Source organism: Eremomyces bilateralis (genome assembly GCF_010015585.1).
Source record: "Eremomyces bilateralis CBS 781.70 unplaced genomic scaffold P152scaffold_7, whole genome shotgun sequence".
Lineage (NCBI taxonomy): Eukaryota > Fungi > Ascomycota > Dothideomycetes > Eremomycetales > Eremomycetaceae > Eremomyces > Eremomyces bilateralis.
This window is the reverse complement of record NW_022985073.1, coordinates 248,677-272,736: the sequence shown is the minus strand read 5'-3', so window position 1 is coordinate 272,736 and position 24,060 is coordinate 248,677. Positions and strand designations below refer to the sequence as shown.

At 53.5% G+C, this 24,060-nt stretch overlaps 8 protein-coding genes across 8 annotated transcripts; 4 read left to right on the top strand and 4 right to left on the bottom strand.

Moving 5' to 3' along the window:
* Positions 1-175: 175 nt before the first annotated feature.
* P152DRAFT_457572 (uncharacterized protein) lies at positions 176-1,170 on the bottom strand. Its single transcript, XM_033679255.1, has one exon. It carries the CDS (start codon positions 1,090-1,092, stop codon positions 379-381), a length of 714 nt encoding a protein of 237 aa, XP_033534837.1. The 5' UTR covers positions 1,093-1,170; the 3' UTR covers positions 176-378.
* A 2,153-nt stretch (positions 1,171-3,323) lies between these two features.
* Positions 3,324-5,435, top strand: P152DRAFT_481327 (uncharacterized protein). Its single transcript, XM_033681811.1, has 4 exons — positions 3,324-4,292; positions 4,343-4,436; positions 4,489-4,947; positions 5,098-5,435. Exons 1-4 carry the CDS (start codon positions 3,588-3,590, stop codon positions 5,169-5,171), a joined length of 1,332 nt encoding a protein of 443 aa, XP_033534836.1. The 5' UTR covers positions 3,324-3,587; the 3' UTR covers positions 5,172-5,435.
* Positions 5,436-5,598: 163 nt separating this feature from the next.
* Positions 5,599-6,962, top strand: P152DRAFT_414979 (Arv1-like protein; the record flags this gene model as incomplete). Its single annotated transcript, XM_033677040.1, has 4 exons — positions 5,599-6,011; positions 6,071-6,220; positions 6,284-6,337; positions 6,400-6,962. Coding segments are annotated over exons 1-4 (804 nt in total), but the record flags the coding sequence as incomplete, so codon positions are not given.
* A 274-nt stretch (positions 6,963-7,236) lies between these two features.
* On the bottom strand, positions 7,237-7,647 carry P152DRAFT_395603 (uncharacterized protein; the record flags this gene model as incomplete). The annotated part of the gene is made up of 3 exons (XM_033676312.1): positions 7,237-7,325; positions 7,391-7,443; positions 7,565-7,647. Coding segments are annotated over 3 exons (225 nt in total), but the record flags the coding sequence as incomplete, so codon positions are not given.
* A 713-nt stretch (positions 7,648-8,360) lies between these two features.
* P152DRAFT_308567 (uncharacterized protein) lies at positions 8,361-10,488 on the bottom strand. The gene is made up of 2 exons (XM_033675142.1): positions 10,033-10,488; positions 8,361-9,982 (listed from the first exon to the last, which is right to left on the bottom strand). Exons 1-2 carry the CDS (start codon positions 10,152-10,154, stop codon positions 8,755-8,757), a joined length of 1,350 nt encoding a protein of 449 aa, XP_033534833.1. The 5' UTR covers positions 10,155-10,488; the 3' UTR covers positions 8,361-8,754.
* Positions 10,489-13,780: 3,292 nt separating this feature from the next.
* P152DRAFT_465870 (putative BAR adaptor protein RVS161) lies at positions 13,781-14,825 on the bottom strand (the record flags this gene model as incomplete). Its single annotated transcript, XM_033680662.1, has 5 exons — positions 13,781-14,234; positions 14,289-14,436; positions 14,488-14,561; positions 14,636-14,732; positions 14,813-14,825. 5 exons carry the CDS (start codon positions 14,823-14,825, stop codon positions 13,781-13,783), a joined length of 786 nt encoding a protein of 261 aa, XP_033534832.1.
* Positions 14,826-15,509: 684 nt separating this feature from the next.
* Positions 15,510-16,904, top strand: P152DRAFT_465869 (tryptophanyl-tRNA synthetase; the record flags this gene model as incomplete). Its single annotated transcript, XM_033680660.1, has 4 exons — positions 15,510-15,827; positions 15,913-15,993; positions 16,124-16,197; positions 16,244-16,904. 4 exons carry the CDS (start codon positions 15,510-15,512, stop codon positions 16,902-16,904), a joined length of 1,134 nt encoding a protein of 377 aa, XP_033534831.1.
* Positions 16,905-19,596: 2,692 nt separating this feature from the next.
* Positions 19,597-23,238, top strand: P152DRAFT_309449 (uncharacterized protein). Its single transcript, XM_033675145.1, has 2 exons — positions 19,597-19,617; positions 19,698-23,238. The coding sequence occupies exon 2, from the start codon at positions 19,900-19,902 to the stop codon at positions 23,086-23,088; it is 3,189 nt and encodes a 1,062-aa protein (XP_033534830.1). The 5' UTR covers positions 19,597-19,617; positions 19,698-19,899; the 3' UTR covers positions 23,089-23,238.
* The last annotated feature ends 822 nt before the right edge of the window (positions 23,239-24,060 follow it).

Below are 24,060 nucleotides of genomic sequence, written 5' to 3'. Positions count from 1 at the left end.
ATCGAACTCAATCAGTCAATGTTATACTCATCTACAAGGCGCATGTCCATCAAGGCAACAATGGGTAGATTTATCACTACGGTACGGGCGACAGTGGTAGGAACTACGTACTGCGGGCCGGGCATCGGTTATTGAGACGGTGTGACACGATCAGGCAGACCTGTGACGGGATGTTCACTTAGGTGCGAAGCTAGAATTATCTCAAGAACCCTGTATTATTTTTATACCTATCTAAGTAGGCAAATTCAGACCTGAACTCCAGTCAAACCATCCTCACTCCACGGGAGACTCGACAACTTCGATCTCACTAGCTTTCATTCTCCACGGTTCCATGCGATCTTGCAGTCTAGCAACTGCATCTTTTCACGCTAGGCACGCTTACGACCAGTGGTTATAGCCATGGCCATGGCCGTGGTGACCATAGTGAGCAGTGTACGTGGGGCACGGGCACAAGGTAGCCTTGTACGTCTCATAGGACGTTTCAGTGACCTGGTGGACGGAGGTTTCCAGGGAGGTTTGCACCTCGGTGCTGGTGACGACGATGGGGTCGATCTCCGTCTGCGTCTCGATGGGGTCGTCGATGCTGAACGACGTCTCGACAATTGTCAGGGTGGAGAGGATGGGGATGGTCGTCGGGTTATGGATGGTCTCGTAGCGAGTGACGAACTCGGTCTCGGTCCAGATATTGGTGCTCGAGTGGGTCAACGTCTCGGTGGAGTGGCCATAGTAGTGGACGGGAGACTGAGTGGTCACAACGCTGCAGCGAGGAGGCTCAAGTTGCGGCTTGCAGTAGCAATGGGTATGCGGCTTGCACCCACAAGAAGTCTGCTTCGCGCACGATTGGGTGGGGTAATGCGGTGCCTCGGAGGTGTGGGTTGGATGGATGATCTCGGTGGTTCCTGGAATAACTTGGACCTGACCATCGGCGATCTGAATGACCTGCTCCGGGGTGACAATCGTGGTCCCGGCGGAATCAGGGGAAGTTGAGTCAGGGGCGACAGAGTCGTCATAGGAGTCCGAATCGCCTCGACGGCTCAGTCCAGCGGCAGACTGGCCGACAAGGAAAGCGGCGAGAGCAAGAGTGATCTTCATGTTGAATATAAAATATGGACCTTGACAAGTCGCAGGATACCAAGAACGAGTAGAAGACCTGTAATACTGGAAGTGCTGGAAGATTTTACAGAAGAAGTATTTCAAAGGGAGAGACTCTGGTTTTAAATGCAGCTGGAGCTCCTCGCACGCACAGGACGAATGACCCTTGGATCGGTTGAACGACCCCTTCTTTCTCGCATAGATGAAAATGGTCCACGACAGAATCCGTGGGTGCATAAACCCTATCCAGGAATTTCGAAGCCGTGGGTATAAAAGATTCAGGTGAGAAGCACGCTAGGGAGAGAATAAGGTATGCGTACCACTCTCCTAACATCAACACCTTGATGGTGAGCCCAGTATCATCACTGGGTATCTGGAAGGGTATCAAGTCCGTTCCAAACATCTCAGGGGCCGTTGGGTAGCTCGGTATCCTTGGTACCATTGCTGCGAGCCACACTACTCATCATTGTTTTTATCATCTGAACCTGCAGACTTTAATAGCCATACTTATACAGATCCATCGGGGCCAAGGAAAATAGATCAGTTACTTGAATATATTAGTATCGGCCACATGAACTGGCACAACTGTAAAACGGTCCGTCCAGCGTTCTGGAAAGGCGAAGTCGAAATGACAAATTGGACGAAACTTTACCTTGTCTGGGAGGAAGAACGGCCGACAACCGTAGCGTCTCTCCTGAGGGTCTCGATGGTTCGATACCCAATGTTCTCAGCTGCGTTTATCTTAGCGACTGGTGAATGGTTTCCCACGTAGTGTATACCAGACGATGTGAAGGAGGAGATCAGTGACCCCTTCAGGTGCTCATCCATTACAGTCGTGTGTCTGTGGTTTGTCTCCATGGAACAACGGAACGTAATATCTGGAGCCAAGTTTCGCCATGAAATGGAGACCAGGGTCCAGCGCTTTTGGTGAACTTTGCGGGGAATTTCTGGATACGGAAGTAGACTAGGAGAATTATACCCACGGTACAACGTACCCACGTCCAAAAAAAGTCCACGCTCTATCATTGGACCAATGGTCACGACGTACAACGTCGTGCTCGGCGGTTCTAGAAAGTTACAGACACAAATTTTGGAATGGTAGACAAGGGAAGTAGCATCTCAAATCCAGGTAAGCTGAATGTCGTAAGTATAACTTGTTGGAAATCCGGTCCATAACTCCACGGTATGACAGGAAAATTTTCGCCAAGAATGAGCTGAAAGCATATGCACCCCGAACATGATCGAATGAGCGCCTTGTAAAGGAAAAGAATAAGAACCAAGCCATTGGCATTCAGGTCGGAAGGATGATTGCGATGGTTCCTTCGTCGGTCTACAGCTGTGCTGAGACTTTCTTGTTGTGTGATCACACCTCGTCCTGCTTGCAACACTTCATCTAAACTCCAAAGAATAGATCGATTCAAATTTCAGGAAGACTCCAATTTTGATTGATGAAAGAATTCGATAAGCTAACAAATGAAATGAGATTTTGGAAGGAATGGAGCAGGGCGGCATGAAACAGAATGCTCAACACGCCCATGCTAGCCACTCGGAATTCCATTACATTATCTGGCAAGATGTCACTCACAAGTCACAACTTTCTCCGTTGACGCTCTCAATCCTGGCCTGGCAAATAGAGATGGAATTTGGGTGTATGGTACAGGGATGACCAGTCCAGGCCTCTGTCGACGGCCAGGACTACCATGACCTCTAGGACAAAGTCACAAATCCACTAGGGATTACCAGTTCAATAGAAGAGGCAATAGTAACTGAATAAGACGGATTGGCCAATTTTGATTGATGATTCTCCTGCCAGGAGATGCTGACTTCAACTCACCTCATCCTTGACACGGACACGGACTGACGGCGCCGCGAAATGGCTATTGAAATAGCAGGCATCATTGTCACCGGGGCTATGTCCGTACTTTAGTGCGAAGGACACAGATGGAGGACACAGTAGTACGGTAGTTCTGAGTGTTGTTAGAAAACGTATCTTCGCAACCGCCTCCGCCGCTTTTCTTCTCAAAACCAAGACTGACACATCTACATCCCCGTTTGAGGCGATAAGGTGTCAATTTCGTTCCTGCCTGGCAGAAAACAAGGCCAATTGCACGCGTTTCAGTCGTTCCTGCCGACGCGAACGACGCCTATTATGTCCGATGTCGTCATCGCCCGCCTCCCCCTTGGGTTCAATTTCGATTTCCAACGATCCCTGAATTATCTTATATTCTCCGGATCTCTTATATATATCTCTCCGTTCTTCTCCTGCCGTTTCATCCTTGACGTCGTTGCTCCCGGTTGAACATCATTGTGGCGTACAAAGTCTTGTGATTTCCTTCCAACGTGTACCAATCTTCCGTTCCTTGTTCCCGTAGGCTCGAACCACCACCCACCCTTAGTCCAATTGAAGATTTCGTCATTTCATTTCGCTATCACAGCTATCTTGACTTCGTCTCTTTCGACAATACCAGACGCTGGGGGCTCTGTCGAAGAGCACAATGTATCGCGCATCCGGACCCTTAGATCACTACGACGAACCACGTCGGCCGGAACGATGGGATCGTGACCGGTTCGAGCGTTTGGGAGGTCGTGACGACCGGCACCACCATGAAGAGTATGATCGCGGATTTGAACGAGATCGCGGCGTCTCATTTGCAGAGCCCGACCGATACTCCGAGGACGATCGCTATGCGAGGCGACCCGATTTCACCGACCGGCCAGACACCACTAGCCAGGCACTCCAGCCGTACACCCGTCGCAAGTCGGTGGCGGTACGTGATGATGAGCTCGCGCGTCCGCGTCGGCCAACGTACCTCCGTCGTCAGTCGTCGCTCGACACATTCGATCGGAGGCCTCTGCCTCGCTATGAAGATCCGTATCGACCTCCCAGATATGTGGATCTGCCGCTACCCTACCGTAAACATGACACCCCCACACCTCCGCGCCAGCGATACCGCGAGCATCGCGAGGAAATCATAGTCGGCCCTAGAGATGAGCGGTACCGAGATGTCTCCATCCACCGGTCCAAGAGCAAGCGACGAAAGAGCCGTGCTCCTTCAGTCAGCTCAATTGGATCGTCCAGCTCCAGCGAAGGGTCGTCACCTCCGGTAGTACTCATTGGGAAGCGAGGCAAGACCCGGATGCCCAAACGTCTTGTTCGCAAAGAAGCCATAGTCCAAATGGGCCTTCCATATGAGGAAGAGGTATGTGTGGCCGATTTTCCAGAAGGTCCCCAGACTGACAGGTTGTATAGACAGATTTTTTCATTGTCCGACGAGCGTTGGCAAAAGAGCACATTGATGAGGCCATCAAGATCAGTGAAACGATCAAAACAAGCAATGGAAACAGTAAGGCTGCCAGCTTCATCCGTCGGGCGCGGGGGCTGACCAAAATTTCCAGAGAAAACGACCACGACTTACAAGTACGAGAAAGGGGCGGAAAATCGTTCTCCCCCTCAGGCGCTGCCGCCACCTCCAGTTGCTGTGCCTGCGCCACCAGTCGATCATGGCCACGTCCATAGCATCCCACCCCACCCCGGCATGGAGGAGGTAATTACGCGGAAATTCGTCGAGGAAGACCATCACCACGACCATCATCTCCATGACCACCATCACCACGACGGCGCCCTCGTCATCCGTGAACCTCCCCGCCCCAAATCTGACCGCGAGATCCGCGAGGAAATCCGCGCCCTCGAGTCGGAACGTCGGGCCCTGCAACGGGAGCGCGACACCGAGAAAGACCTCATCATCGCTGAGCGGGTCCGCGATCGAGACTACGATTACGATCATCATCATCACCACCACCACCATCACGACCCGCGTGACCGGGAGGTGCTCCGCGTGGAGAAGGATTCCCGAGGTAGGATGGCCCTAGTGCGGTCGAACCATTGAGGTTCGACGTTTGCGTCCCTGGTGGATTTGTGCTCGTCTCCTCCTTCGCACATTGCAAGATAATGTTCTCTTTCTTCATTTGAGAAAGGCGCAGGACCTAACTTGGCTTTTTTTACAGTGAGGTCTCGATCCAGGCGTCGACGGCGGGCAGATCCAAAGGCGTTGGGGTTCGCGGTGTCCACTTTGACGTGAGCGATTGCGTTGGTGATAGGCCGCAGGGTGATTTTAGTGCAGTCACGGCAAACGCGCACGGAGCGTATTCACAGTATACATTGCGCCGGGTTTTTTGGTGCTTTATGAGACATGAGTATGACATAGGGATGTCCGGATGTGGATTGAAATGTTCGCAGATTGATATTGAAAGATCTAGGAGGACTCCACATCAGCATACAAATTTGGGGGGAGCATCTCGTTCAGGACGGCCGATATATCTCACATATTCCCTGTGTAATATACCGTATATCATTGCTTCTCATGAGCCGTTTCTACTGGTCCTTTCTTCTCTATCCTGTGCCCATTCATCAGCCCCCGGGTCCTGATTGAGCCGAAGTTCTGTGTAGCTTAATGAGATGAATTCATGACCTTTCCAGCTTCTAGACATGGCGGTAAACATAGATGGTTTAAGTCCTAGTTAGTTAACTGCTAACTAAGTATAGTTAATACTCCAGAACTACGCCAGATGATACAAAAAAGCTCGGACCATCGCAATATGGATACATCCACCGATTTATTCGTGAGCGTTCTTTTAAGTAAACAGGACTAACTAATATTAGGTCTCCCTGCTAACTTAGGCCATCTCTCCACGTTTTAGTTCCGTATGGGCATGTTTGGGGACGAGTCTCGCATGCTTAGCCCACGCAATTATGGTAGCATCAATGGTACAGGATTCAGCTCTTTGAACGAACCGGCGATGATAAGAGACCGTTCATGAACCACTCCAGCGATGCGGGGAATATTCTGACACTGCTCATTGCGCACATCCAATGATCCAAGATGCCGATATGTATTGAATGCCGATACCCCATTAATCAGGTACCCTATCCATACCTGCCGTGTCGCGGTGCAACTGGACGTCGCTAAATCCCGCGCAGCTGTACACGAGCTACAGCAAAGCCGACGATCGATCGCTAGGCAAAGGCGTTCGATTGACGCAATGTCCACGGTGCAAGCGGTTCGCGGACAAATACGTGGAGCATGACTTTGTAGTTCTGTTCATTGATATGGTGTTGATCAAGCCTCAGGTGTGTGCAGCTCCGAATCTAGTTACTGCGGGACATTGGAACGTCGCTAAGAATTGAGCCTAGGTCTATCGACATCTACTATTCAACCGCCTTGGACGAGAAGATGACAGGCTTGATGTACGTCCCCCTGTGGTTATGTCCCGGTCCCCGTCCGTCGCTCACATTTCTTCGATCTACAGCCCTCCATCTCCCGCCTCTCCATCCTCCTCTTGCTCTTCGACGTCTACCTCACCTGGGCCCGAATTGAAAAGTCCAGCTTGCCCGCCACCTCCGTCCTCTCCACCCAGCCGCTCGTCGTCCAATACCTTTTCTTCCTCCTCCTATGCACCCTCTGCACCCTCGCCTTCCATTTACCCATCCGCTCTCTCTGCTCCTACCGACCACCTCGTCCCGTCCCCACTCCGGCCCCCGTCTCCTCTCCGTCGTCGCCATCGCCAGCCCCATCGCCTTCCACGCACCTCTTCCCCCACTTTCCCTACACCAACCGCATCAGCACGGCGCTATTCGTCAGCAGCTGCACGAAGCTCTTCCCGATCTTGCTGATCATCTGGGACTACGATCTCCCGAGCAGCGCGAGCGCGGTCAGCTGGGCGGTCATCGTGAACAATGTCGCGGCGCTGGAGATCTTGATGGATTGTGGGTACGTGCGAGCGGGGATGCTGGTGGCCATCGGCGCGGCGTGCCGGGCCGCCGTGTCGTGGGTGGTCTTGAGTGCAGTAGGGTTGGGGGAGAAAGCGACGGGGGATCTAGGGTGGGAGGGGCTGATTGCGTTTTGGAAGGATTTCGGGGCGTAAATACGGCGTGATGGTGAGCAACAATATAATGATATGATACCCTCAGTTTGATATTTAGTCAGGCAATGATTGATATTCGCTCAGATGTACTCCCTAAAAGTGATCCATCAAACGCCATACTTCCACTTCCCAAAAGCACTCGTCTACTGGAAGACTCCAACATAAATTATACAGCATTCGCCGTCTGCGCTATGTCTTCGTATCCTCCACGCCTCTCCTTCTTTACAGCATCTTGTCCTGCAGGTATTCCGGTCTTAGGTCGTTTCGTTGCGGTACAATGAGAGGATGCCACTGTGCCAAGAATGTGATTGCTATAATCCCTCGCATGTCAGTACGGCTCCTCACGGACATTGCCCTTTGCGAGATTCACACATACCCCACATGAGATAACATGCTGTTGCTGATATCATCAGACTTGATCGCCAAACCCTATAGATTATCGTGAGCCTTCCGTATCGCATCACTAATCATCGTGTCTCCTAGAAAGAGTCGTCTCAAACGTGTGCGATGTCCGAGGAGAAGTCCGGAACGTAAAGGAGATGGTGCGTACAATTGATCCTCGCCCTTCGGAGCTAGAAAATAAGAAGCCACACAGAAGGCAATCACGACGAGAATGCCGACGAGAAGGCTCCAACTAGAGAAGAATACACGTTAATAGTATCCCCAGTATGAATGGATGGCAGAGTTACCCGTTCGCCATGCTGCCTGATTCCTTGACAACGAAGCTTAATATCGGGTCGTGGCGATGGATGCGCTAATATCAAGGAGCTCAAAGGTTCAGGTCCCAAACTTGAACCAGTGCTGCAGGCTTTTTGAATGATGTTGACTGGTAAATCACAGATAGGGAGCTTTCCAGTGGAGTTGTTTGCTTGCCGTTCACAACCTCCGGTCCATCAGATGTCGACACTCGACAGCATGCGTGGCCACTGCAGTCCGTCGGAATTGCAAACATTATTGCCTGAGGTGTAAAGCTGATTCAGCAGTCATGTGATTTCAGTGTTGACTAAGCTCCCCGTCTCCTATCTCAAGTTCTCAACTTCATCGACTCCAAGCTCTCCCCCTAGACGGCTGCAGTAATGCATTTATCTCGTTAAAATGTCTAATCGATCGTGTACGATCGTCGATCCTTCCCGGATATGGTTGAGAGAACTGAAACATGTCAATCCTGACCGCCAAATTCGCATCATATGTGGCCCTCGCGAGCTGTTCCAGTCGATTTGAGTCCTTCTGTCACAGAATATCGTGTTTCTTGGCGTTTTCCCACGGCTTCATTCCGCATTCGATTCTATACCCCTATTCTTTCCCTTTTTAGGGAAAAGATCACCATTGTAAACCATATAAAGGAACAGCCTGTTTTCGTAGGATCCGGCTCTTCAGGATCAAGTTCAATCTATCTACGCTCTTTTGGAATCTAACGGTGTTTTTCCACCGTGTCGCTGCATTAATCACCTGATTGAACGAAACCGCTATTTATCTCACATCTTCACGAGCCGTATTGGGGTCGACTCGTACTGTGAATGGCCGATATGGTGGCATTTATAGTTCAAACACAGCCAAGAAGTTTCTATACTGGCCGCTCTATCTATTAAGTCTTCAGAGTATACAAATAGCATATGTAAATTTACATGTTGTTTTCATCTCAGACTCTGCCATGCAAGCATTCGAAGGGAAACTATTAACATGAATTATAATCTTGATATCGTCAAACTCCACCTTTTTCGTTTATGTGCGGATCACCATCTACCAATCTTCCGCCAACCACGCATCAAACTCCTCATCGGTCATTCCCGAGATCAAATCAAAGAAGTCCTCCTCGGTCCACTCCTCCACCCAATCATCTTCCCAAGCGTCACCCTCACCCACTCCACTCCACGCGGCATCGGGCTCGTCATCTCCCTCGCGTAGCGGTAGGGAGAAGCAATCCTCCACGTCGCCTCCGGTGATGCTATACTTCACATCCGGGCTCATGAGTACCTCGATCGCCGTCTCCGGGTCATTGATCGCGAACAGCTTGGCGGGCAGCGCGGGACCCTTGTACGTGCAGACCGCGGTGCCGTAGACGTTGCCCGCGTCGTCGGGCGGAAGATATATCCAGCCCTCCTCCGCTTCGTATGGCACGAAGGACACGTACTGAGCGCCGGCGGGAAAGTATGCCGTGCTGGCGAACCGGAGTCGCGACACGCCGACCTTCTCCATGACGTCGGAGTGGAAGTAAGCAATGCGGCCGGAACCGTCGCCGAGGACGGTGTCACTGTCCCAGTCGCACGCGAAGAGAGGACCGCAACCAGAGGCATCAAGGACGGCCTCGTTCTGGGCGATCTGGAGGTACATGTTGCCGTTACCACATGCTGTGGCCATGTACTCCTGGGTGAAATCGAGGAGGCCGATGAACTCGAGATTGTCGGTGCGGTTGTAGGCCGAGATTTCCTGGGAAGGGAAGTTGTACTCTTCCAGCGGGTCCGATGCGTTGCCCACGGCGGTCTGGTCGATGAGGAAGTCCGGAGACATGAAGAACTCTTCCTCGGTGCTGTTTCCAGATACGGTGCCGTTGGTAACCTGGCGTCCAAGGAGCGGGAAGTCGCGCTTGATCTTCTTCTTGATGAGGGCGATGCATCCTTTCTTCAGTTCCTTGCTTAAGGGCTTGCCGACGTCGGTGAGCTTCGTGGTAAGTGCTCCAGCACGCAGCTTGATGGCCGTGTCGTTCTTCAGCTCGATGCCGGTCTTGATGCCTTTGCATTCCTCATCGCCAAACTCCCCTTGAACCGGGCCGTTCCCAGCCTCGATTTTGCCGGCGATCGACCCCTTGATCTCGATTGACGGCCGTTCTCCCCAGACGGTTCCGATAGTTCCCATCTTGGTGTTTAGGAATTTGACTCCCAAGGAGATCTCAAAGGGAAGACCGATGTCAATAGCGACGCCGATGGATCCCTCGGCCTTGAAGGATGGTTTGAACTCGGGGGTCCAGCCACTGCATCTGTCAGTCATCTTTCCAAAATCGTGGGGGTCAAGCCAACTCACCTAGCATAGGATTTTTCGCTACCAAATCTAGCATGGACATGGGCACCCTTCCAACCAAGAGTACCACCGGCAAGAATTTTCGCATCGTCAAGGCTAAGCTTAACTGCGGCATCGACCGCCATAGAGGCGGAGAGCCCAAGGTCGACCAAACCAGGGATGGTAAGAGGCGTGGGGGGGTCAACGGGAAGTTCCCATACTCAATGGTCCACTTCGGTAGAGTGACCGAGATGTTTCCAACGATACCAACGAATAGACTCGCCGCCATATCCATGCGAACATCGATGAAGCCATTGTCGACCCCGCCAATTATTTTTCCGCTGATGCGACCCTGTGATACAACCTTGCCCTCGATGCCGCAGTCTACACAGTAAATATCAAGAGCCGACTCAAGATCGATCGTGCCTTTGCCTCCTTTTCCGAACTCCTTGAGTTTGACTTCGTTTGGAATCCCCTTACGGATAAGGCGAGAATTGGGCCACGGGGAACCCTTGGAAACCGGCTGCTGTTTGGGTGTCTTCACATTCATCGTCAGGGAGCCGGTATTGATGTTGACATTCTTGGTGATGGCCGGGATATTGTTAAGAGCATTCCCGACGGCGGCGGCACCCTTCTGGATCGCTGCCTTTCCCTTAGCGAACTTGTCCGAGAAATATCCAACCCACCACGCTCCTCGGTGGAGCGCTTCGTTGTGGAGCCTTCGAGCGCGACATTGTTAAGGAACGGCGCAGCATGTGCAGCCCACGATGCTTGACTGGCGTCGGTGTACCCGATGGTAAAGTGGAGGTCATCGTCAAAGTACGGACCCAAGCAGGCAGTGGGTAGACCATACTCGGTATCTACTGGGGCAACACATGTGGTGTTGGTCCCGTTTGAAGGGGGAGTTGAGCCACCAGAGCCACCATTGCCTCCAGAGCCTCCGGAGCCACCACCTGGGGTGGTGCCACCGTTTCCGGGCGAAGCAGGTGGACCCCAACCAATGTCGTAATCGGTGCATGCGTCCTCGGGTGCCTTGGGGGAACCCGAACAAATGATAGTGTTCGTGCTATCGTCGAAGGTGCATATGATGGCCAAGAAGAAGCAGTATTGCCCACCCGCCTTGCTTGCACAGCCTGCGGCACTGTTGATGAGGAAGAACTGATCCAACCCTTTCCAGTGGTTCTTAGCAGCGTTATACGCGGCGAGGCTGCTGAATCGGATGAGGAGGGAATTGCCAGAGAATTCAACTACCAGGTAGCCGCAGTGGTCCAATACGACGGAAGGATGAGTAAAGTGGAGGTTGGCGAACGCATCGACTGATTGAGAAGCTGTAAAAGAGTAAGTCCAGGTTCCGGCTTTCGGTGTGCGGAAATATTGGTGGCACACACCTCCAGATCCAGAAGAAAAGTAGAGGCTATTAGGTTTGTCCGCAGGACAAGGGACAACGTTGTCGAGAGAAGAAGGCTTGATGATAGATGGAATGACAGGCTTCAATACAGTGGGCGCACTGGAACTGCTTGAGTCATAACCAGAGCCGTGGCTAGAACCAGAACCAGAGCCAGAGACAATGCTACAGCTATCTGGGCCACTGAGCTTATTGCCATATCCATCAACTTAGATGTATTCGTAGACGACGGGGCGCTGATCTTGCGTATGGGAGAGAGACCCTGCCGTAGGTATGGCATGGGCTCCCATAGCCGCGAGGGCCGCGAGAGTGAGTAGGAACTTCATAGAATGCAAGAAATGATGCTGCAAATATTAAAAGAGTGGTAAATTGGACAAACAATGAAAAACGAGTGTATGCTTCTCAACGAGAGACTGAGGCGATGCGACGTAAGTAGTGTGGTCGCAAAAGAAGGATTGACAAGAATAAGATCTAGACTCGAGACCAAGGCATCGTGAGGACTTTAAAGGATATACGGAGATCGTGGTCAGTCTCTTTGCGAGCCTCCGCATCTTTGGATAACCATACAGTAGTCAGGGGAAGCTTCGCAGGCTTCTCAACTCCCGGCATTGAGTACGAATCCAGTGAAGAAGCCAATCGGGCTACAGGCGAGCATCGTGAGACTCCAAACAGTTAGACTGCGGCCCCCAGAAAACTTAGATCCAGCGCCGCCTAAGGACTTATCGAGCATGGCTTGGTCGGATTCGTAGCAGGAGAAGACACCGTCCCACCGATTGAGGCTAGAGTGCAGGTCCCATCTCACGCGACCTGGGTCATACCGCCTCGTGGGCTCGTGGGAGTTGTGAATTGTGATCCGTGTGAGGTGGTTGGAAGAGGTGGAATTTGACTGGAATGAAGCTCAGCGCCATGTGCACGACTGGTCTACATTCTACAGATTCCAAGGGTCACCCCTTGATGGCATGGTGGTGATTTGCGGTGATTTGCGGGCGCCATCTTGCGAGACCAGTGTCCTGGAACTGGGGATCGGGTCCAGATTGATTTTCGATGATATCGATACGAGCTCCAAGGGTTGACGATGGACGTCATATTTGTCAATGATTGAGCTGATTGCCATTCATCAAGACAACAATGATACCTCCCATGATCCCCTCTCATCTCGAGGAGAACCACAAAGTACCTACCTGAGGGCTTCACTCCGCATAGAGGAGAACCTAAGCACCATCTGCGTCTAGAATCATACATGCATCTCATCGACTCCCCAGCTGTAAATGATATTACAAGCTTTCTTAGCTCATCTAGCGAAGAATGACAGGAAGTTTCGCTTGTCAGACACTCCGTCGTCATGATTTGATCTCTTTGGCGCTGTGGCGCTACTGATGGCGCTAGCCGCTTCGGGGCATGGATGGTGGTTGAGATCGGTCGAGACCGCTCTCCGCCTGCAAGGAACGAACATGGTCGTTTAGAAGGCACCTAGGCTTTAGTTTCATGGATGCAGGTGATTTGGATTTGGAGCGGCCATATTTCGCTTTGCCATGCTTGGTGGCGGGCTGAAGGGCAATGTTAAATGTACCTACGCCAATCCAACGTGGCAGTAGCCGCTTGATTACTAGAAGCGCTCGGTAAGGACGTACCTGTAGTACCTGGTACAGTGGTACTAGTGCTTCTCATACTAAGCCATTTAACTGAGAGGTGATGTGACTTTTCGACTTCCTTTCGCCTACTCAGCTTTATTGTTAACAGAATATCGGACGCCTCCGGTGCGTCTAGCTGCTCCGCTTGCAGGCTTGTTGCTCGTGCGCGATGGCCAAGAGAGACATGGCAAAGGCATTCGAAAGTTCACATTAGTATGCTCATCCGATGTACGATGTACTCCGGGTCCGATTGATCCGCGAGGATCGTAGGTTGGGGGAATTCCATCCCTTTTTTGCCCGAGATTCCAGAGCCGTTCTAGAAGTCATCCCGGTCGTCGTGGGATCTGCTAAATGCATCGGAGTGACTGTGCAGCTTGAGGGATAAAGGAAAACGCCACAGTGTCAGAAGATAGCATTGGCCAGATGCCGGCCGCAGAAGAATGAGTAATATCGTTTGTTAGGGATATATATTTGTCAAGGTGCAGTGAGACCATTGGCGAACCGCCTCAGTGTCCAACAGTTCGAAGCAGATTAACCACGGAGTGAAAATCTCCCGGGATATGTAGTCGGACCTTCAGATGGCAAGTGAGAAAATGATTCGATCCTTGGTTGTTCTGTCAGCTAGAACAATGTCATAGGTACGAGACAGCGGGCAGAAAAAGAACTTCTCTAACGCCCACGTCCGATGACAACAGCATTCCTCAGTGACTCCAGAAAAAAAGACAGCAACCCCTCATTAAACCGTCCCGGCTATGCTCAAATTCCGAATCTCATGCAACACCTCCTCCACCCTCGCATCCAACTGGCCCTCCGCATACTGATCCCGCGTATCCTTATCCAAATACTGCTGCACCTGGGCCATCCGGCTGTACGCCTCGGCGCAAAAGCGCAGCTGGATCTTCACGAGGGCCTCGAAGCTGGGGTCGAGGTAGGGCACGCGCAGGTCGATCAGCTGCGGCAGTTCGGTGACCATCTGGTCGTTCATGACCTCGTAGGCCTGCTTGGCGGTCTCGGCCTCCTTCTCGGCGGTGGGCAGCTTGGTGACGTCCTTGTCGGGTTTCTCGACGAGCTTCTTTACCTTGGCCCGCGTCCCGTCGTAGTCGGTCAGCTTGTGTTGCCGCTTTTTGATGCATTCGTTGATGTCCGGGAAGTAGGCGCAGAACCGCTCGATAGGTTCGAGGACGCAGGTGCTGGAGGTTGGTTAGTCGGTTTTCGTAGGGAAGAGATGGTAGAGGGCGGTCTACCGGTATGGTCCATCCAATGCCTTGACCGTCTCGGCGTCGAGATCGTCCACGGCTTTCTTATATGACCGGCTTACACCGTCACGAGTGCCCGCATCGCCATAGAACGCATCGATCGTCTCCGCAATCCGCATTTGCGAAGCGGTCATGGCTCCATGTCGTCAGCATACGCTCGAGACTCCGAATTTTAAAGTTCGCATACCTCGTAGTGAGTCCAGATAGCCCCGTGCCTCTTTCTGTAGTTTCATCGCCGCTGTTTCCATCGTGCGGTAGCGCCTGCATATCCGACTCCGGTCAGACCACGTTCAAACCGCCGATCGGTAGAGGATAAATGGGTCGAAGTGGCTTACCGCAGTTCCGTCTCAAAATCGCGATCATTTGTCTTCTCCACCTGGCCCGCTTTCATCATCACCTGCGTCGTCGCGCGGTTCAGATTCTTCTTGAAGCCTACGTCGCACGTTAGCTACGAAGTTCGGGGGAGCTATGGCGGTCGCAATGGAGCCGTGAACAGCGGCTTGGGGTCTTACCGGACCACGACATCTTGATGCGGTGTCTCTAGTCACTATTAAATGCCGTTCGTAACTTCAAATCGTCGAATGGTCGGACAGAGGTGCTTGTGTGCGGGTGGCTCGGTCGTTCGGTTGACTTGTCGGGTGGATGAGGAATATTCTCGTTGATGATCGTTGCGTCAGGTACTAAGCTAGATCGTGAAGGGTAGAATTAAAGGGATTTATGCAGTCGTTGGATAATGAGTGAAGAATTATAAGGAGATCTAATCCCGATGGATCAAAGCAGAGAAGGAAGTTGGAAGAAGTTGAGGCGGTGCTTGTCCAACCTGCGTGGCTTCATGACGTTGATCTATTAACAGCACAGCAACTCCGTCAGAACCATTATTAACTAACTAACTAGGGTCACCTCACATTATTATTTTAGGGCTTGGCGCTATGGTAGAACATTTCAACCTCATGTCAATCCATGGCAACCTTCTCCATTTGCGCTTTCTCTCTTTATCTATATATTTAATATGATACTCGGAGGCTCCAACTAATGTCCCTCATTTCCTTCTCCCACCCCCCACCACGCTCTCATAATGCCATAGCATCTTTCTCCCGCGTCCTTTCGGGCGCCCCCCAACGGCCTCCACCCCATCAACCCTCCACACGAAGCTTCCACGCAACATGTCGCCGACCGAACAACCCCCCGATCGAGACCGACCCGAAATACATGGACCCCGCCCCCCGCCCGTCCCGCAAGAAACGGCCCCCGCGCGTGGTCTTCTCCGGCATCCAGCCCACGGGGATCCCGCATCTAGGGAACTACTTGGGCGCGCTGGCGCCGTGGCGGCAGATACAGCGGGACGCGGTGCCCGACGACGTGCTGCTGTTTAGTATCGTGGATATGCATGCGTTGACGACGCGGCCGGAGCCAGAGAAGTTGCGGAAGCGGTCGTGGCGAGGGTTGGCGAGCTTGTTAGCGGTGGGGATCACACCGGAGACGCGGATGGAACGGGGGGTGCAGGTTGGGGTGTTCTTTCAGAATCAGGTGCGTGAGTGTGCGGAAGTTCGGGAGAATGGATGACAGGTGGGATATGCTTGGGAAGAAGAAAAGCTGATGGAGCGCTGTGCAGCTGCCTCGCCGGATGGAGCTGATGTGGATTCTCTCCTGTCTCACGTCGATGGGGAATTTGAGCCGGATGACGCAGTGGAAGGTATACGAGGGTCCTGTCGATTTCGATCCGCACCGCGCTCACATTCATCCAGAGTAAAACCGGACAAATCGTCGAGGGCGGCGCAGGGCTTGGAGACCGGGCCAACCCCGCGCCAGAAGTGTCCTCCGAGTCGGCTCGGGCGGCGCAAAAACTCGGGCTTTTCTCCTACCCCGTGCTACAAGCTGCAGACATCCTCATTCATGGGTAAGGGAGATGGTTTTCTTTCTCCAACCGCGACTAACGAATCCAGGGCAACCCACGTCCCGGTGGGCGAGGACCAGGCGCAACACCTCGAGTTCGCGCGCGACCTCGCCGACACCTTCAACCACCTCTACAGCCCCACAAAACCGATCCTCCTCCCCCCGCAAACCCTCATCTCCCCCGCCAAGCGCGTGCGCTCGCTCACCGACCCCGCGCGCAAGATGTCCAAGTCCGACCCGTCCGACTGGTCGCGCATCCTGCTCACCGACAGCCCGGAGGTGATCCAGGAGAAGATCCGGTATGCGACGACGGACTCGATCCAGGGGGGCACGAGCTACGACCCCGTGCATCGGCCGGGGATCGCAAACCTCATCGACATCCTCACCTGGATGTACGAGCTGAAGCTGCGGCGCGAGGGGCGGAACTACGACTTCGCGGAGCTCAAGGCGGACACGATCAAGTTCGCGGTGCCAATGCGGTTGAAGCTCTTGAAGGGGGTGGTCGCGCAGGCGGTGTCGGACGAGCTGATGCCGTTCCGGGTCAAGTATGAGTGGCTGACGAAGAGCCCGGATGGACGGAGGGAGCTGCAGGAGGCTCGATGGGCGGGAGGGAAGATGGCGACGTTAGGCACCGCGTTGAAGCTCTCGGAGGTACGGGAGGCGGTGGGGCTGGTGAGGAGCCGAGACGAGCCGCACGCGGACGATTTTTAGACCATGTACGTACCCCGTGGGGAGAGGTTTCGTTCAGGGGATATATCACCATCACCGCTCTACGTCGCTCCACGTCGCCAACTTTCCTGACGGATACCATCCGTACTCAGCAACCATGTCTTCTCACCGTCCCACGAGGCCATGTCGTCCCGATATCCACTCACGCCGCAGTTGCCACGACATTCAACGCCATCTACCAAGTCAAGCTCCGTACATACCTCTTTCCCTCCAGTGTCGGGACCGAGAACTGCGGTTTAAAGCCGTGCGGGAAATGGTTTGTACGCAGGCCCCCGGTGCATTTCCTGGCGCTGTGAGTAGTTTGATATCGGCTGCGAGAGGTAGTGCAGCGAGGGTTCTGAAGTTGATGTCAGGGTGTCCATCAACGCCTTCCCTAGACTGGATTCTTGGTTCTGGTGTCCTTGGGGGTCTATACGAAGGCTAAATCACGAATATTTCCCAGCTATTCCTCGTCCATCTCATTCGATGTTGTGCTCATGGAGAGCATGGCTTTTCTCTAGAATTGGCATATTGATAAGGTGACTTGAAGGTGTTGCAAAGTTGGAGCAATAAAAGTCGTGCGGATATGTTGGGATGCGAAATGACTATAGAGAAATATTTCCTGCTCGAAGAGCGACGGTTTGATACCGGGCCAAAATATAATCGTCAAAGACTTGTTTCTATCATGATAAGACAATTCGGCGTTTGGGATTTATAAAAGTTACTAGGATATATCATCTCCTTACGGGCTATGTTCCTATGCAGGTGTCGAGAGATGATAATTCCACTACCTGCTACGACAAGAGTTTAAAGATGAAGTTGATATCGGAATTGTCGATCCTGCCAACTAACCTTTGGAACCAGACAGTCCCAGCCCCAAACATGAATTCACATACCTTATAATATGTTTCCAATCTTTCATAGTAATTCATAGTATTATTGATTGCAGCCGATGGCGTCGTTAAGTATTCTTTGTCCCAGTCACTACTATCTACAGTACGATACGGCATAACCGCATAAGACGTCGGCTACAGAACCAAACTTCGGAAGTGGTGACGATGGATCCGGTCGGGGAATCAGCTAGCGTGGCCTGAGCGAGGCGATCGATTGGCCGAGAATGCACGCGCCTGTGACACGCCGGCTGCCACCACATGTTCGGTCTCGCACGACACTGAGCGAATCAATCATGATGCGCTCGGGATGACTGCAACGTCTGCGCCTCTTGCTCCTTCGAGCATCAGCAGGGTTGCACGGGGTCATATTGGCGATGGACGGTTTGGCGACAATTGATAGCTGATGGTCGCTGTGTGAGGACTGAGGAGACAGAAGCACGCCAGACCTGTTGGGGATGGGTTGGCGGGAGCCCTGCTGCGAAAGCAATCTATCTGGGGTGCAGGCGAGAGTGCCAAGTGCAAAGGACGGGTTAATCAAGGGGATCAGCGGTTCCTAGTGCAAGGAACGAAGGGGGACGAGATACGCAACTGGTGCGAAGGTCAAATGTTGAGCGGTTTTGCAGCTTAGTGAGGAGGTGAACACGAGATGCGGTGCTTTCATCTGCTGCACCATGAGGCATGAGGTGACTGGACGGGAATAAGCTTGACGCGTCTTGCCCCTGTCGACGCGCCGTGAATGTAAACATTGGAATGCTCGACGCTGGAAATGCCGCGCCTCTCGACCACGAGGAGCTGTAAAAGAGATAATATTCTATGGAATGGATCCCGCTCATATTTGATGGCATAAATCTCGAAGATTTCGGAGTGTTGCGATGGAATTGGGCGTGCACCGGAGAAAAAAAGAACCGCCCAGTCCCTCGCCTTTGTGGGCGGTGCACGTTCGTCTTTGCAACCTGTTCCAGCCCAAGCCACCACCGCCCGATTCCTAGGCTAAGAACCACCGGCATCGTGGGTATGACGATGGAAAATTGGGACGGAGGATTAGTTGGGATTTTGGCAAGAAAGCCTCCCGATTCCTGCCCCAATAAATGAGGGATCAGAGGCTTAGTTAGGAGTTAGCAGATCGGACGATTGCAGCACGGTGGGTACGGGGGGTGAAACGACAGCTGGGCTCGGCAAAGTTGGTGCAGGTGAGAGAAGTGCAGCATGATGGGTAAGCTGGTATGGATTGATTGGATAGGAAGTTGTAGAACAGCATCGCTGTATCGTCTGATAAGAGATACTAGTTTAGACTGAGAGAGCATGAGAGACTGTCAGAATGCCAGAGCCCAGAGTAGAGATTTGTGACAAAGCTGGAGGGGAAGCAAGGGATTCGCTGTAAGGAATTGCTGCACTGGCGTTTGTAGTGCACCAAAGCTTTCAGGGCAGACAGGCACAGCAGTTGGACAGCAGGAGCACAGCATAGCGCCTTCCCCTCCCATTCGCCCAATTGCCCGGCACCTTCCCGCTCTCCCATCCCAACTCTCCCTCTCTCACCTTTCACTCTCTCACATCTCTCGCATTCCTCTTCATCCCTCATCCCTCATTCACACTCCTCCCTCTCCCATCCCCATTCACCTCTCTATCCAGCATTCGTTACCACGTTCAAGTTATCCTTCTTGAGCTTTTTGGTTTCTTGCACTACCCATGATAGCTTACGGATGCCATATTCGCTCCACCTGCAACCTTTGGATCTCCATATTAGCCTCCGGCGCTTACTTCTTCCCGGTAAGCTCCTCCACTCATCCCTTACCCGACATCGTGAACTTCTTGCTCTATATCAGGTATTGCTGCAAGGCCTCTAATTCGCATCTTGTGCAGTTCGAGTTGCCACATGTTTACTAACTTGGTTGGGGGAATATAGTACAAAACATTGGATTGAATTCACCTCGCTTGTACTCAGCCTTACCGACCTGGCCGCGCGCAGATCTGGCGCCCTCTTCAGCTTCCGATCCTCAACACATCCTCCCACAACCCTCTCAGCAATCGAAACACGTCGATTTACGCGTCTCCGATCTCGACTGGACCATCAACAACCGCAGCGATCGTGATTTTTTCTGCCCGCCATGGCAGCCACGCGTGGCGCGGCCCCTCTCGAGATCTATCAGGACCCCACGTCCCCAGTGATGGATGAGAACTTCGCCGTGAACGATAAGACATTCTACAGCTCCCTTCAACATTACGCAGGCATTGACGCCATGGGAGGCCTATCTGAACACCCACACATGAATCTTCAACCCACATTCGACCATTCCGGTAACATGGCCCCTCGCAAGAACTCAACCACCGCGCAACCCGCTCCCTTGAAGCAGCTCACGCAATCCACCATCAACATGGTCAAATTCCCACCTCACAGCCAGAACAACAACCACTCCACCGACTCACTCGCGAAACCTCCGCACCATCTCTCGTACCCTCCCACCGCCTCGTTCCAAACTCCCATGTACGGATCATTCCCGTCTCATCCCACCTTGGATCAAGAGAACATCCAGAGCTCCTTCACATCGGACTCCTTCATGGGACTCGACGGCGCCATGGACCCTCCCCCGAAAACCCACAACAAGCACGCTCTGACGGACTCGGCTCCACTTCGTGAACGACCGTCGAAGAAACAGAAAAACACCGCATCGCGGGAACCGCTTCCCTTGCCGGATCCCAGTGCAATGCCTCCTGTCGAGGACGACGGCAAGAAACCACCGTTCAGTTACGCAAACATGATTGGCATGGCGATCTTGCGTTCACCTCATCGACGCCTCACTCTCGCCCAGATCTACAAGTGGATCTCCGATAACTTCTCCTTCTATCGCACATCCGAGAGTGGTTGGCAGAATTCGATCCGTCACAACCTGAGCTTGAGCAAAGCCTTTATGAAGGTCGATCGACCCAAGGACGACCCGGGCAAAGGTCATTATTGGGTCATCACCCCAGGCCACGAGCAGCAATTCTTGCAGGGAAAACCGATTCGACGCACTGCCTCCGTCACCGACGCTTCCACCAGCATTGGTTTCATCAATGCCACGCAGAACGATATCGTGCGTCCTTCCTCCAGTCATGCGACCCGTCCATCGTCGTCCGGCCAGTCCGTTGCTCCGCCAAGGCAACGCAAGAACTCGACCGCTCTGCCACCGAGCACGCGCATGGACTCGGCGAAAATTCCGACGGATGACGATCCGTCGTCTGACGCGACCATTCTCGCGTCGGACCCGGACAACTGTCACCTCGGAGGCAACGCAAAGGTACCACCGATGGCACGCACCGCGTCTCGCGGACCCCAACATCTTCGGTCTTCTCCTCCCGTCGAGCTTCCCATCGAGACCATCACCTCGTCCCCTCCCCCGCCAGTTCACGCGCATGTTCGACGCGTTTCATTCTCCCAGCCCCTGTCGCGACCAGTATCACGACGTGGAACTCCACCGCCGCCATCGGGACAATTCCCGCCCGCGACTCGATCGGGAGGTCACCATGCCTCTCGCAAGCGCAAGCTCGACAGCGGCTACTTCTCGTCGATCGACTCGTCCGCTCGTCGTTTCAATCCCAATGAACGCCATCCGGGCAGCAGCCTGGGAGACATGAGCAAGCGAAAGGGGCGCGCCGAAGAGGAGATTGCGCGCATGCGACGCGGAAGCTATGATGGCGAAAGTCCATCCAAGTCCCTTCCCGTTAGTAGATTCGCACGATGGCCCTCATTGAACGAGTTCTCAAGCTCACCCCTTCCACCGAATGAGAATGTTACATCGCATCCAGAGGGCCCCGCAATCAAGAAGCGGAAGACGGCACGCAACGCCCACACCGACGTGGAACGGAACGGACCAATGACCCCTCCCGTTGTCTTCAAGCGGCCTGCTGGCCCGCCTCCTTCGGTTTCCCCTCACACCAGCTTGATGATCCACCGACAAATGGTCCAGGATATGTTCCACGCGGGCCTGGTTCTAGACGAATTAAGCGGCCCCTTCCAGAGCCCCACCCGCTCCGCCGAACAGCTCGCCAACATCCCTTTCGGTTTCGCCCCGGCGCCCCAACTGTCACCTGGGATGCTTCACCAAGCCTCGCCTTTGGCAACTGTTGCTGAAAATGAAAGCGTCAAGCACACATCGAGCCCCGTGGAGATACAAAAGTACAAGACCGGACTGTCGCCGTGTGAGCTGTGGGATAAGATCACACCAGATGGCTATCCGGTCGATGATAACCGCCTCACGTATCCTCTGCACCACGAATACTCGGCCGTCTTCGACACGCCCAACGGAGGTTTGGCCAAGGCGATCCGCGATCGGGCCAATTGCCCGATTCCTGATGTCGACATCTCACTCAAGAACTTCGATCCATACCGCCAGCACCAGCCAAGCCCGACGAAACCCAGCAACAAAGCCGAGTCGTCTCTCGCTGGAACCAAGCGCAAGGCTCATGAGGTGGACTACTCGGAGTTCATCGACGGTCAATTCTCCCCGCTTGCCAAGCGCCAGTTCCTCGAAATCCACCGCCAAGCCAAGCGACTGAAAGACGAAGACCCTCTTACTGCCTTCAAATCCTACTCACCTCTTCTCCCGCAGGCCATCGCGTCTATGAATCAACAGATTTCCCACCCGAAATCTGGCCTCTCCCCCGCTCGTCCTGGCCTGAAACGCAGCAAAACCCTCTCGGCGCTCCCCTCTCAATCCACCGACGAGCCCACGGCCCTCACCAGCCAAGCCCCCCTCGCTGAGATCCTCGGCCTCAAAGACTGGACACGCGCCATCGGTAATGGTTCCACACAGCAACACCGGCCCGCGACCAGCAGCTCGGCCACCGCCAGCAAGCCGCTCGCTCCACCGCCGTTCATCAACCCGCAAGAATTCCAGCACAACAGCCATAAGTCGCGCCACTCGCTGTCGTCGCGGTTCTCATTCAAGGACCTGCAGCAGGCGGCGAACCGGCAGCGGGACAATGGCGACGGCAACAGCGCCAACGCGGGAATGTCGCCCGTGAAGAAGACTGCCGCCACCATGAACCTCAACAACACCAGCAACACCAAAGCCGGCAAGCCCACCCTCGCCACCGACCTCCCCCGACCCACCAACTCCAACAAGGAAAACATTCCCCCCGCCCTCACCGCGACGGACCTCCTCCTCCTCAGCTCGGACGACGAGGACGCGCCGGGCGTCGACCTCATGCAGGGGTTCGAGCGCATCGGAGCGCGCGCGGGCGCCGGGTTCGCAGTGACCAAGAATGGGAGTCCGGCGAGGCGGCCGCCGATGGGGAGGAGCGCGACGTTTCGGTAGGGGGCGCCTGGGGAGGCGACGGCGGAGCGAATGAGAAGTTGATGCGACGCGACACGAATTGGATGCACCTTTCTTTATCACCATCACCTTTCACGACATTGGACTCCTCACGACTTGGTCGAGACTATCCTCGGATGGCGTTCACTCCTCTCCCTCGCACAAATTTCGGTTGGCCGATACCAGGTCGAGGTCCTTCGATGACTTCCTTGGTTTGGTTTTCCTTTTCGGCCGACGAGTCGAACTCACCGCGGTGAGATCCTCGGAATTTTGCGTTGGAAGGCGGGTCATTTTTGGATTTCATCATCTCGTCTTATCAAGCGAACCAGCTGTGTGCTTGTTCGGACGAAGTTCTTGCTTCCGCAATTGAACTCCTGGACTGAGCGCGCTGGCATGTTCACATTGAGGGAACCGGTATGTCACGGTCTGGACGAAGTTCTTGTGTCGGCAATCGAACTCCTGGATCATGACTCCGGTACGGTACCTCTCACGCCACTGACACAATGCATTATTCTTCCTCTCCATCTTTTCGTAGCATTCATCATTCCGGCAGCATCCATTATCTAGCATCGCCGACCATCCCAGAACAAACGGAACCGCATGCATATTCTTTCTGCACCCATCACGAAACACCATGACACAAAAGGTTCGTTCGGAACGAAACGAACCTTGACCGGCTGCGTATCCGGCAGACCAACTACGCGTCTCACCTATCTGTACTACCACCCACCGGCACCATTCCCGGAGAACAACTATCCGAACCAATCTTCGTACTCGATCCGACTCTTGCACTCTACCACCACCGCCACCGGCGCAATCCCGGGAGAACAACTAGCGATGTTCGACAATAGAGAAAATCAAAAAAGTCAAAAAAAAGAGAACGGAAGATCAGCTGCACTTGTACCACCACCTTGAACGAATCAATCCTACCTGGTCGTATACCAGCTCGATAACTGTGCTCCTCTACTCCATGCG

Excerpts from the sequence above, each read along its gene's own strand:
- P152DRAFT_457572 (XM_033679255.1), bottom strand. The coding sequence starts at position 1,092 with ATGAAGATCACTCTTGCTCTCGCCGCTTTCCTTGTCGGCCAGTCTGCC.
- P152DRAFT_481327 (XM_033681811.1), top strand. The coding sequence starts at position 3,588 with ATGTATCGCGCATCCGGACCCTTAGATCACTACGACGAACCACGTCGG. Across the intron at positions 4,293-4,342 it reads GCCTTCCATATGAGGAAGAG|ACAGATTTTTTCATTGTCCG; the intron begins GTATGTGTGGCC and ends CAGGTTGTATAG. Across the intron at positions 4,437-4,488 it reads CAAAACAAGCAATGGAAACA|AGAAAACGACCACGACTTAC; the intron begins GTAAGGCTGCCA and ends CAAAATTTCCAG.
- P152DRAFT_308567 (XM_033675142.1), bottom strand. The coding sequence starts at position 10,154 with ATGGCGGTCGATGCCGCAGTTAAGCTTAGCCTTGACGATGCGAAAATT. Across the intron at positions 9,983-10,032 it reads AGCGAAAAATCCTATGCTAG|TGGCTGGACCCCCGAGTTCA; the intron begins GTGAGTTGGCTT and ends TGACAGATGCAG.
- P152DRAFT_309449 (XM_033675145.1), top strand. The coding sequence starts at position 19,900 with ATGGCAGCCACGCGTGGCGCGGCCCCTCTCGAGATCTATCAGGACCCC.